This window comes from Mus pahari, chromosome 6 (assembly GCF_900095145.1).
Source record: "Mus pahari chromosome 6, PAHARI_EIJ_v1.1, whole genome shotgun sequence".
Classification (NCBI taxonomy): Eukaryota; Metazoa; Chordata; class Mammalia; order Rodentia; family Muridae; genus Mus; species Mus pahari.
Window position 1 is genome coordinate 23619153 of NC_034595.1, and position 13656 is coordinate 23632808.

At 45.7% G+C, this 13656-nt stretch overlaps 1 protein-coding gene across 4 annotated transcripts in view; it reads right to left on the bottom strand.

Annotated features, from left to right (window-relative positions):
• Positions 1–710: 710 nt before the first annotated feature.
• Positions 711–13656, bottom strand: part of Cdk5rap2 (CDK5 regulatory subunit associated protein 2) — a 178379-nt gene continuing 165433 nt past the window's right edge. For all 4 annotated transcript variants that reach the window (XM_029540087.1, XM_029540086.1, XM_029540085.1 and 1 more), the window contains 4 exons: positions 13299–13442; positions 6454–6580; positions 1216–1262; positions 711–802 (listed from right to left, as the gene is read on the bottom strand). In XM_029540087.1, the coding sequence (XP_029395947.1) occupies positions 746–802; positions 1216–1262; positions 6454–6580; positions 13299–13442 (375 nt within the window). In that variant the 3' untranslated portion in view covers positions 711–745. The remainder of the gene's footprint in view (positions 803–1215; positions 1263–6453; positions 6581–13298; positions 13443–13656) is intronic.

Sequence of the window (13656 nt, forward strand, 5' to 3'; positions counted from 1 at the left end):
AACAGCTATAACCAGGGCTAGGACAGCTTTGTTTAATGCTCAGAAACTCATGCACGCGGGACAAGGCTAAGAACAGTTAAATACGGAAGTCAGTGGCAGGGATGCAGCAAGCCAGTGCACCAGGCACCAACACAGTTGAGCAGACAGGAGACTAGCAAAAGCCGAGACCCAGCTCCGGGCTGTTTGGTGTATCTGAAACCACTTCCGTCTAAAAGATGGTTCTAGGGCAGGCTGTGAGGAGCTGAGTGCCTGCCTGGGGAAGCACAGTGCCAATGCAATCCAACATGGACTCACTTCTCCCTGGATTCTGGAGTGGGCTTAGCGGTATGTGGGATCTGAGGGCCATGTGGGTCCCCAGACAGTGCTGTGTCTTGCAAGGGAGTTCAGGACCTGGGCTTTGAGGTCCACCCAGAATACGTGAATCACACATTTGAAATGGAATGAATCACTTAACAACTTCTAACTGTAGTGCTGGCTGAAACCTGAGTTCTCAGACCTGAGGGTGAATATGAAGCCCACCAGTGTGCAGGGTGCTCCAGGTTAATCACAATCCAGAACTCTTTCTGGTGCCTGACTGCAGAGCAATGGCTCCTTTGAGACAACAGCCTCAAGCCCATTTTCAGACAAAAATCTCCGCACACCACCACACCTCCTCTGGCCAGCAGCTTTTGCTTTACCAGGAGCCACAGTGAGGACAGAGGCAGCTGATCTCAGGGCCACAAGCTTTATTAGCTGAAAGGTCTCCTCATGAGCCCGGTCTACTGGGACTGGATGTTCCTGGACGGGTGGCCCCAGGCCTGAGCTAGGAAAAGGAAGAGGGGAAAAAAAGAGAATATTAGGTCATAGGATTTCAAAATAAGATCCCTGCCAGCGTTAAAAGCAGATGCTGTTTTAAAACTTCTTTCAAAGACAGTTTGATGAGTAAACATCACAACAAAGTGACCATGAACACACACTGCATTCACTTATTCACTCATTCGTTCATTCATTCCAAAGGACTGCACATATGCCTCTGTGTAGGCTTTGTCTGCTGTACTTCTCACTGGGGAAACATCACTGGAAGAGGTATCAGAGCACCCACTGAGGACAGCTGTGAGAGACCAGAACTTGACACACTCATTGGGCAGAAAATTGCAGCTGTTTGTGGAGGCAGAAGACTTCCCCCAACCCCTAGTACCCGAAAGTGCTCAGTGCAAACAACTCAAGGGCCATTACCTCCAGGTTTCCCCGGGCCTTCCGAAGGACTTGGTGGGTGATGACCACTGAGGAGAAAGCACAAAACACAACAATTTGAGCCACACACAACAGGGAGCAGGAACAACTTCTGAAGCATCCTCAACAGGCTCCTGCTTGAACAAATGACCCTCTACCACTGGTGGTGCTGGTTTGCAAAGTGTCCAAGTGTCATTGCTATGCCAAAATTTTCGGGCACAAAGAAACATAGGAAGGGTTTATTTTAGCTCACAATTCTCGGTTACAGTCCATTACTGTAGACATCAAGGCAGCAGAAGCTTGAGTCAGGTAGTCAAACCACATCCACAGTCAAGAACAGAGACACATGCATGCCTCTTGCTTGCTTGCTTCTAGTCAGCACAATTTCTCTACTCTTTCCAGCTCAAAATCCCCCTGCTGAGGGAATGATTGACTCTTGCTACATCAATGAATTCGTAAGACCACTCCCTAGAAGCTTGCCCACAGGCCAACCCAATGTAGACAGACTATCACTCATTGAGACTCTCTTCCCAGGTGATTTTTAGGTTGTTTCACATTCACAATTAGTGATGATCCTCAGAAGATCCTTGGGACTGAGATCTAGCTAGCAAAAGCTGGCTGTTGGAGCCAAGCCTTGAAAGAGCTCCCATCACCTCAGACTGTGCTGCTCCTGTATGCCTTCCCACCAGGATGCACCATACCCCCCAAACCCTGAGCCAAGAGAGATCCCTCTTCCTCTAAGTAGCTTCTCTCAGTGGTTTAGTCACAGCAACCACTACCTAACAAAAAAGCCCCAAGGTATCAAGACCAGAGAGAAGTATGAAGCTCTCACCGTTCTTTCTCAACCCCCAGGGCCTAGTTACCCATCAGGGAGCCTGAGCCACAGATAACGCTTCAAGTCCTCACTGGGACCCAAGGAGAAGAGTATGCATTCTATTTTTTAGAGGCAATGCTAGGCTCCATGGTCACCTGGCTCCTCTTCTGAAGCTGGGGATGAACCATAGTGCTGGGCAGTGTAGAGGGGGAGGATCTTACAGTGGCCAGCCTCCTCTGGTGTGTTGTGCCCTCTGGGAAGCATTGTGGGGAAACAAGCCCACACCGAAGGCCCATGCCAAGTGCCAGGGAAGTCCTGGGAAAGCAGAGTTTTACATGGCCTATCTTCACGCATGCTCTTGCTATCCTGGGAGAAAGAACTCAGGGCATTTGTCTCCTGCTCGTCAGCTGGTACAACAACTCAGCTTGGTTCCCCCGGGCAAGCTTGTTCTGTCTAAAGAGGAGTGGCTAACTGGGAAGTTCAGAGGCTCCTGCTCACTTACACGTGACCTGTGTCAGTCACCACTCAAGAGCAACCATGCACAAAGAGCCTCCTTCCCTAGTCCCTTCTTGGCCAGCAGAGCCTAAAGCTGAGAAGAACCCCAAGTCTCTGAGCTGCGTTGGGATCTAAAGGCAGAGCTTCAGAGGCACGGAGGCAAGAGGACTCCCATTAGCATGAGGCCATCTCGGGCTCAAAGAGGGGAAAACAAACAAACAAACAAACAAAAAAGAATCCATTCTAGGTAGGACTTGGTGAAGGCCAAGAAGTACACTGCTCCTTAGAATCCCACGTCCTTGGTTCAGGCTTGCTGAGGCTACCTGTGACTCAACCCAGCACCCAGCCACACTGCCCGCTTACTTGAAATAACTGTTCTATGGTTGTCTGGAGGAAATTTTTTTTTCTTCACAAAACTTCTAACTGTACAAGTCAACAGACAGAGCATGTTCACCTTTTATCTGTGTAAAGAGAAGTTTTCAGGTGTCCCCTGCCTCTCTCTATCTCCATCCTACCCCTGGTTGCAGGGCTCACCACGTGCCCTTGGAAGCCCAATTTATCTGAGCGAGCATACAGCACTCGTGTGGACAGAAAGTTTTGAAGTTTTCTGGGCAGAGACCATCACTTTCTCAAGATTCATCAAGGGGTCTGTGACCCAGAAAAGGCCGTGATGGCATGGAGGTTAAAAATAACCTTGAAAGGCCACTGGATGTACCCAGTGAGCCACGCTCAGCATTAGCACTAAGCACCAGTTAGTTCCCGTTTTGAAGCCTCTCTTCCATCTAAGCAGGTACACCACCCACATTCCCACAGCAGGAATCCCTGCTGGGATGAGAAGACAAGGTTCAGAGAGGGAAAGAAGGCATCTCAAATCAGACGGCCCTCAGCGGAGAGACAAGCCACCAGAGACTGGCAAGGAAAATGTCCACTGGAGGACCCACTGCGCCCCACAACAGGTACTGACTCAGTGAAGGCCCTAATCCTGTTAGAGGATCACTACCCTTATTTGGCAAAGCAGGATCTGAGGCACAGAAGTGAAGTGGACAGTGCTACGCCATGTGCCTCAAGAAAGTGGTAGGGTCCCAGGTTCCCATGTCTCACCTTTTCCCAGCTCTGGTTTTTCTCATCCCTGTTCCCATGTGGAGGAGTCAGGGTAGGGGACACCATGCCAATATCACTCTGTCACTTCAAAATCAAGAACAGACTTGGTCGATTGAAGAGCTTAGGTGTATTACGGGACTTACTTAGCTCTTTGTGACAAGAGGCGGGACCCTAGTACTGAGGGGTTCCAGGGTAGACTCACACCAGCTAACCTGAGGCAAGATCCCCGCCCCTGGTTAGGTCAGCCGCAGACCTGGCCTAGAAGACACCAATAGTGACACTTAACCATTTCCATAAGCAGCACTATGTCCAAATGACTGAAAGGGGAAGCAGCCTGTGTGGGGTACCTGTTCTCTCCCCAACATTGATGGCATCACTCTCCCAGTTCTGCAGATGTGATTTTAACTAGTACCAAGAGCTCTGTGGCCAACTGTGTTTAAAATGACTGTCCCTGTTTATAGAGGAGGAGCCTACTCCTCAGAGTCAGAGCCACTTAACACATGTCACAGAGGAGGGCAAAGCTGAGACCAGGTTGCATTCCCAGTCCTCCCATACTGACCCAGGATGTGGCAGGGCGGGGGTCTGGGCCACCATCTCAACTGAATTCTGCTGGCCACTGAAATTCCTCATCTCAAACCAGCATCATCAGCAGATCAGGGGGAAATCTGTGCTAGACCTCTACTCCCTGGACTCAGGCTGTATGAAGCACCACCTCTTACCCTTGCTTCCCCAGGAGTCTGGCCCAAATGTTCCACAGCACCTGAGCATGCCTACAACTGCCACTGTCACCCACATCTCATAAGTACCTCAGTCAGACCCACAATATCCTATCTCTGGAACAATGACCTGTTTTTCAAATTCATCGTTCCTCGACAGCCCTGCCTGCTGGAAGGGCTAAAGGGTATCTCCTAAGCTTCGTCATCTCTCTATGCTCTGCCATTTGGTATTCTGATACACACGTGGACTCTTTGATCGCAGCCCACAGGTTCTTTGTCCCACTTTCCCTGTTATGGCTTGGACATGAAACGTTCCCTATGGACTCCTGTGTTTGAACACTCAGTTCCCAATTGTTGGGACTATTTGGAGAGTTCACAAAAGTGAGGCCTTGCTGGAATGAATACTTCGACTAGCAGCCTCATGCTACTATTCCCACGTACAGGAACTGGTCCCACCACCATGCCCCTACCATGGCTAGTTCCATACTCTAAACTGCAAGGCACACCAGACTTCGTAACTTGCTACCATGGAGGATTATATCACATGGCAGGACATCTAGCACTGTTGCTCACGAGAAAGCTTTGGCATGCCTGGAGCACTCACTGCTCTCTTGCTTCTGAAGAATCTCGGGATTCTGCAGGACTCCTGCTCCTGCTTGTCTGCTGTCTGACTGACATCCCTCAGGGCCAATCAGATTTAATCTGGAATCAAAGCCTCACCACTCCGGGTGGTCATAAGTAGGCCCTCAGTTTATAACCCAGAAGCTTCATGCCTCCTCATCCTTTAGTAAGCCCGAGCTCCTTGATGACAGACACTAGTGTTCCTCTTTCCTCAGAGCCTGGGAATGGGACACTGGATAGGAGTCCATGGCCTGGCTGTAACTGAATTCCGTTTATTTGCAGTTCTAACTGTACTAATCTAATCTCATAGTCTTTTCAGAAGGTTCCCAGTGGGGCAGTTTAAGAGACTGCCTACTTCAAAAACAAACAAAACAACAGCCGGGGGGTAGTGGCGCACACCTTTAATCCCAGCACTTGGAAGGCAGAGACAGGTGGATTTCTGAGTTTGAGGCCAGCCTGGTCTACAAAGTGAGTTCCAGGACAGCCAGGGCTATACAGAGAAATCCTGTCTTGAAAACCAAAACCAAAAAAAAAAAAAAAAAAAAAAAAAAGAGAGAGAGAGAGAGAGACTGCCTACTTAGCAATAATCTTATGTTTGGTGCCTCTAGGAAATGCTACTGAGAGAGCATCCCTGGACTGTGAGAGTGGAGAGAGGAAGGTACAATTGGTGACCCTCCCAAAACAGGCAATCTGACAGGCAGAGCGCATGGGCAAGGCCAGGGCTGAGCTGCTGGAGACCCTGGGGGAAGCTGCTTGGCTCCACACACTGGGGAGTGTTGCAGGGTTGAACACAGGCACACAGCTGGTGAGAGTCTCTGCTCTGGCTGGGTTAGAGCCAGCACTGACTGACCTTAGCCTCTCTTCCTTCTCCAGTGAAGCTCGTTGTAGGAACACCATGCAGAGCTTTCACGTGAAGCATGACAGGCCAATCCTCTGCAGCAGGAAGGAGCCACCTTGGTCTTCATTGTAGGTCTTTCCCCATAGGCCCTGGTCTCTGGTCCCCTTCCTGCCGCAGCCTACCAGCCAGCTGTTATTCTATCACCAAGACTATTCGGAGTTCTCACACATAAAGCCTACTCCTCAACCCTGCCTGTGCGGGTCGTGTCCTGGATGGCCATTCCATGTTCCAGGTGACAATGTTTACTCTACGCCTTTCAGAATCAGCTCAGAGTGCCCTTCTTCTAGGACACCCATCTCTAAGGACAGACATATTCCTAGCGTACTCCTAACCACCATGTTATTATAATGCACAATCTGTCACTCCATGAGAGGACAGTCCTGCCAGAATTGACTGTGTGTTGAAAAGGACAGAACAGGAGAAAACCACCACCAACAACAAAAACAACAACAACACACCCTCAAATAGGAGGCACGATCTCAAAAGCTGGGGCTCCAAAGAGCATAAGGCAGGGCTGTACTGTCAGCCCACAGAGGCAGACAGTAGCCAGCTGTGGCAGCAACCCAACCCCCTCCCCACACCCGCCTCTAACTTACACTGATCAAAGATGACTTTTTCCTGGTGCTTGCTCTGCTGCAAAAGTTTTGCTGTGTTCTGTAGCTTCTTTTCTTGTTCAAACAATTTTTTGTGTAGTTTCGTGATCTCTGCCTTCATTTCTCCAATCTAAAGAAAAAAGAATTAGAAAAATATAACACAAAATACCAGATTACACAAGAAGACTAAAAGTAATATCAAAAGATGTTCAACTCAACCTCACTAGCAAAAAACTATCTGAATAAGATAGATGCCCCTTTTGCACATTGCATTAGCAAAACTGGACAGAATCCAGGGTGGAGGAAAACTGTCAGGACCATGGTAGGGGCTTAGGATAGTTGCAGTGTGGGGAGGATGCACAATCTATTGAATTGTAAATGCATGTATTCCTCTGACCTGGCAATTCTGCACCACATCTACCCCGTGGAGTAAACACATCAGCACAACGAGATGCCTCTCTCCACAAGCACTCACCTTGGTACTGCCAGTGGCAAGAACAATAAACAAACTGATTTGTTTCCCGTGAATCTGAATAAATAAGCTGAGGTACTTACATTGAAAGGAAGAATTGTGCAGCTATTAAAAAGATGCTGTGAGGCTCTATTTATTGATTTCAAAAGATGATTATAATTAGTGAAAGAAAGAGCCCAAATCAACAGATTGAATGCTGCATCGGAGGCACTTGTCTTTCATAAAAGGCAACACAGATCTCCACATCTATAAACATACATTGATGTGGTAACCAAACATCAAGAGTGAGTTTAACATTTTTGTAGTTTCTTTTGTTTTAAAATTTATTTTTGTTTGTTTACTATTTATTTTATGTATGAGTTCTTTTCATGCCAGAAGAGAACATCAGATCTCTTTATAGATGTCATGAAACCCCATGTGGGGGCTGGGAATTGAACTCAGGACCTCTGGAAGTGCAGCCAGTGCTCTTAACTGCTGAGCGATCTCCCCAGACCATTGTTTTCTTCTTTGATAACAGAAGTCATAATGCCAATTTAAATTGTTTTAATGTTTGAATCTTAACATGACAATACTCAGCAAGCACAGAACACTAGAAGGACCAATTTTGATTTCTGTCAGAGTCGAGTGTGGATGCCAAGTCCACCATCCTGTGAAATGGCTCTGCTGACTCCCTTAACTGGCTCCAAGGCTACGGGGACCCCTTTTCTCTTAGCTACACTGAACCACATCTGCTACCAAGAAGGGATAGGGTAAGTTGGCAGTTCATGTAATGTCTTTTTTAGTTTGTTTCCAAACTTGTTTATGGTATCTGTGCTTTCAAGAAAATAACAGAATCTAATTACACATTAAGTCGACCCGTGAGCCACATGTATGGACAGAAAGCTGGCTGTCTGGAAACTACCATATGTTTCACAGGAGACCAGATAAAGGCAAGCCACTGCAAAACACTTTGCTGGCAAATTAGGTGTGGGGGAGACAACTGTAAAAAGACGTAGGAGGAATAGTCTATAAGAATTCTATATTCAGATTGCTCTGCAAGTGCCTTAAGTTTCCTCTTCATCTTAAAAAAAACCAGAAATTGTTAGTGACAGAAATACATTATGGATGTGGTTTGTGAAAGAAAGAAGATGGGGAACTCCAATCAGCAAATCCATATTCAAAGAAAAGGCCTGGCCCTACATCAAAAGAATGGCAAATGAACGTTCATTTGTCTGGTTTAAGCTAAACTAAAATGTTTAAGGTATGTATCGTTTTTTGATTCCCTGGCTTAACCTCCTTTGAAGATTAACCAATCATGTCAGGTACAAAGATTTCAGTGCTTCTCTAAAATGGATGCTAATTTCATCATTAGGTTTGCTTTGATTTTTCTAGTACAGGCCAGGAGCCCAGGAACACTTGTCTTCTAGTCACGATTTCACAGGCCACACATCCTAGGACAATGTCACCCACATCTGTGACGCTGAAATAGCAATCCATGGCTCACCTTTCACACTATAGAGAACTGAGATTCAAAGGATACAGTGAAGCCAAGAGGGTGGTCTTGGGGGAGGATGGTCCTCTCCTAGCCTGCCTGGTGGTCTTGGGGAGGATGGTCCTCTCCTAGCCTGCCTGGTGGTCTTGGGGAGGAGGGTCCTCTCCTAGCCTGCCTGCTTCACTCCATTGTTCTCTCTACAGACAACAGCATATGGTTTACAGTAGAAGGAATAATTTTGCAGCCAAAATGATGCTTTGGAGATTTAGTGATATATGATTATAACTGGTGACAAAAGAACCCAGAACAGTAACTTTTTATAAAACTGAATACACATATGGACATACATGTATATATTGACATGGCATAAAGCATTAATGTTGGTATTTCCAAGGGATATGACTTCAAGCTATTTGAAAAGCGGTGTGTATTATACATATTCATATATGTATGTGCCCATTTGTTTGTACCTGTGTGACTACATATAAGCAGAGAACTACAGTGGGTATTCCCTTCTTGTTCTCCATCTTTTTATTTTGAGGCAGCCTACCTCCTTGAACCTGAAGTTCACTGACTCAGTTGACTGACTGGCCAGTTCTGCCACTACCCCTACCCAGTGCTGTGGTCATAGAGATGAAGTTCTGAGCCCACACTGACATGGGTGCTCAGGGCTTCATGCTTCTGCAGTACTTTTCCATCTGAGCCATCTCCTTGTTCGTCTATTCCTTAAAGCTATGATACTGATTTCATGCTTCAGCTAACACTCTTTCCCTACTGGGAGCTCAGGAAGCCCTGTCATGATGGACAGCAGCAATGACCCCAAGGAGCAAAGAACTCCTTTCTTCTGAGTGTCAGTGCTGTCCAAGAGCAGATGTCAGTCATGAGTTCGCAGGTCCTTTCTCACGACCACTATCCTACAACTTCAAGCTAGCACTTGAAACAAGGAATTTTAAATTATTTATGTTTACTGTTTCACTGGATTTACATCTTCCTGTTTATTTCACGGAGGAAGTATACTAAGACAGAAAGGTTCCAGAGCCTAGCTTTGCTACTTTATGGCTGCATAATTCTGAGGTAAGTCATATAACTTCCTGAAGTGCTGTCTGGAAAATGGAGGTTTGAAAGTGCAACTCCAGCTAGCTAGGAGGATTCTGAATGATGCCAACCCAAGTGGGCATGGCAATCACCCTGATCTTACCACTACACATGGTACACATGTTTTGGAAGCTTATAGTATGCCCCATAAGAAATTATAACTGTACCAATATAAGATACATTAAATTTTTTAAAATGTGATATGACATCTTGACCTAATAGTTCAATACATTCCATTTGTGAATTTAAAAAGAAAAGGCAAACTCCGTGACTCACTGAGGTCACAGTAAGGGGGAAGTTTATAAGCACAGTACGTGGTACCAAGTAGGTACTTAGAATCAAGAAACAAGTGGAAGACACTCCTCACAGAGGCTACACATCAGTGCTTGGCTTGGTTTCTGGGTTTTCTTTCTTATTCCTGGCTATTCTCTTCCTTCTTATGATGAACATCTCAGATAGCTAAACAAGTCAACAGAATTGGATAGGAACCTAAAGGGACCCGCCCAGAACCAGCAACGATCAATTCAAGGCCATACTGGCTTCTTCTCTCTCCACGATTATCTTGAAACTGACCATGTCATTTTGTTTATAAAATATTTTCTTATATTATCTGTTAAAAAAACTTTTGAACCTGCAATAGCATTAGCATACCTAGAAAGTGGAAATAACTCCTTAGTCCCATTTGAGCATGTCTAATCTGAAGACACAAAATTCCAAATCCCAGACTTTTAATAGTAACAGGGATACTCAATCTATCAAACCCTGAAAAATAACTGAAGTCAGAAATTTCTTTTCTTCTTCTCTTTCCTTCTATTTTCTTCTTCCTTAATACAATTCATTTGACTCAGCATCCAAACTAGAACTGGATACATTGTAACAGCTACTATTTTTTAATCTATGGGTCTCAAAATTCCCTAGAGTGTTGACAAGCAGCTGCCAGGGCTGATCAGGCTGGCAGAAGTAAGGCACTGGCAGCTGCATTTCTCACAGACTTCCAGGGGATGCTATGGTACAGGCCCAGGATCTACCTCCTCCTTCGTCACTAGGATGTTATAGGTTCTAAACTCATCTTAGAACCTGAAACAAGCTATTTCTTATAGGAGCCCTGACCCCTCTGGGGCAAAGGGGCCTTTAGAATCAGCCTTGGGATATGTAGTGGGTTCGCTGCTCTGAATCTGATTTTATTTATTTTTACAGTCTTTTATGTGGAGTTATTCAGTCAGTTTTTAAAACAGAAAATTTCATCGTGAGTTCATTTTCATGTTTATAATTCAAATTTGTATCATGTGGTTTGCATTTCTGATTTCATATTTATTCTTTCCGTAAAACTCTGCTTCCAATGATATTATGCATTTTTCATTTTATAACATGGGACTCAGCAGGCAAAGGCACCTGCTACCAAACCTGCTAATCTGAGGTTGAGCCCCAGACCCCATGTGGTGGAAAGAGTGAATGGACTTCTACATGTAAGTTGGTGCACAAGCACGCACTGCCACACAAAAAAGAAATAAATGCAAAAGGAAAGAATTTATAAGCTATCTTCTCACATGAATGTACCAGCTTCTTAACATCAGTCTGTGAGCATAGCCACTGAAAACAGTTGAAAGCTCTGTGCTTTGGGAAGCCTTTCTGCCCTTAGTGTGTCTCTTCTGGGGAATCTGGTCAAACCAGTGCACTGCATCACTGATGTGCCTGTCTCCATGGCCATGTCTCCAGTGATATAAAGTATGGATGGTTGATTCTCATTGCTAAGGACTTTTAGACATTGTTCTTCTCTTCCCATTTTGATGAATTCTATTCATAATTGTGGAACGTTTCATATGGCTCCAAAAGTCAAACCTACATAACAGGGTTCATTGGAAAACTCATCTTCTACCCCTGACCCTCCAAGCTCTCGCTCATAGTTCTATGAGTCTCCTGCTTTCAGGATCTGTCTACACATTGGTAACCCTTCGTATGTATTTCTTATATAAACTGATGCCCTTTCCCCAGAGCAGTGTTAGGAGCTGAAGGGGGAGGTGAATTAAATATAAATGGCAAATAAAGAACACAGAGAAGAGGGAGGCTATAAACTGCTGTAAACCTGGAAGTCTGCTTCACAAACACCAAGTAAAAGGTGCCACATGAAAAACAGGCAGAGAAAGAAATGTGCCCAGAAGCAACGTCCTACGACTACACCAGCAACCACATTGGTGCGTTTCCGAGGGCCACCCTCTGCTTTGAAATTCTATGGCACTGACATGAACATGTTCAATTACCTGAGACACCTTCAGGAAGAAGGGTGAATTGTCCTAAAGAATGACAGTCCCTAGACTGATCTGCAAGTGGAGGACGATCAACAGCTTACAGACTTAGTGTATATGTGTGTTGTGTGTCTGTATGTATGTTGTGTGTCTGTGAGTATATCTGTGAGTATGTCTGTGTGTATGTTTGCCAGTGTGTGTGTGCGCCTGTATGTATGTATGTGTGCATACATGTATTAGATACAAACTGATTCTGTCTACTATTGACAGCTGCTTCTATCTGCTAAGGGCAAAACACTGCACTGAAGATAAATGGTTTATACAGACATGCTACCTTTAAAATAATTTAAAGCACGCACTGATTTTGGAGAGTGGAAAGAGATTATTCATTCATATATCTAGTCACTCATTCATTAAAAAACATGAAAAAATAAAAAAACAGACACAGCCCCTGAAGGAAAACAGAGGGAGACAGGCATTAAGCAAACAAATATATAATTACAATGTGTGATAATGGCTTTGATGAAATTGAAGATGTTGCTATGGTTGCATGACCCAGGAGCCCCTTTATTTATGTAGCATGTAAGACTCGAGTGTGAGAGGGAGCCAGTAGGGAGACACAGGACATACACAGCAGGTATTCTGTGTCATGTCAGCCTCCAATGGGAAAGAGTCTGTATGTTAAGAGAGAGCAAAGCCAGCAAGGCAAAGTGAAGGAGTCCGGTTATCATTCATCTCCCAGCCAGTGCCCCACCAGCTACAAGTGGGCTCCGAACGACTACCCCATGCCACACAAATGATTATCACCATCCTTCAGCTTAGTGCATCCAAATTCGTGTCTAGGACACTCCTGTCATAGGAACTTTCAGTATAAAAAAACCTCCCTGCCAGGTTCTGAAGCTCTGAGACCTGCCAAACCTAACGGTGGTGACCTGAAATGCAAACTTCCTTCCTGCCTTCCTGCTCACCTTTGGAAAACAGCTGTCTATCCAGTAATATAAAGTAGGAGCTATCACTCAGAGCACAAGGCAGAGCTGGGACTTCCTCTCTCAGGGAGGCTTGGGGCTAGCCAGGATGTTGTACTACACTATGGCAGGTCACACATGAGCCCTACTGATATAAGGCAAGGCAAGGCTCCACCTGTTTGGCTCCTGACCTTTCACTCAACTAGTTAAAACAGTTTCCCACTAAAATCCAGTGGAAGCCATCAACAGATCAGACGGTCTAGACAGAGACAGCTAATGTGCAAGGTACTGTTAGGGAAACGAGTGAGGTGGTCCATAAGGCAAGGTGACATGAAATCTGTAAAGCCAAGGACAAACACAGAGTCCATACACATGTGCTTTTAAACCAGCTCCTCAGGCCAGGCCCTGAACACCTTTTCCCCATGTATGAAATGAGGGCAGGATGGCACTCAATAATCACACGTCTGGGGATAGGTAAGAACAACACCCTGGTGTCATGCCCTCTGAGACATCCCCAAGGAGGGGCACATTTCCCACGGGAATGAACAGAGACGCAGGCCTCTCTGGTGCACTTGAGCCGCTATGGATGTGTTATCACCTACCTGTTCACAGTGAAGGGAACACTGGCCATTGGTGGGGACTGAGACCCTCCAGAAGAGCTTCAGCAACCTGGAGGCTTTTTCCAGGACCAGCTTGGCTGTGTTCATACTGGAAAGAAACTTGCTCAGAGGCAGGGATGAAGAACCCTACAACGGATAACAAGGCCATCATATGCTGCCTTGACAGGCATCACCCACAAGCCAGCACAAACTCACAATCAGAAGAAGGCTTCAGACTAGGGCTCCTGTTTCAGGAGCAGGAGCTGGGATTACATGACACTGGCCAGTTACATGAGAAAAGAATTTTGGTGGCCAGGTTAGCCCAATCAGCAACCATAATTAGTAACCACTAGGATTAACT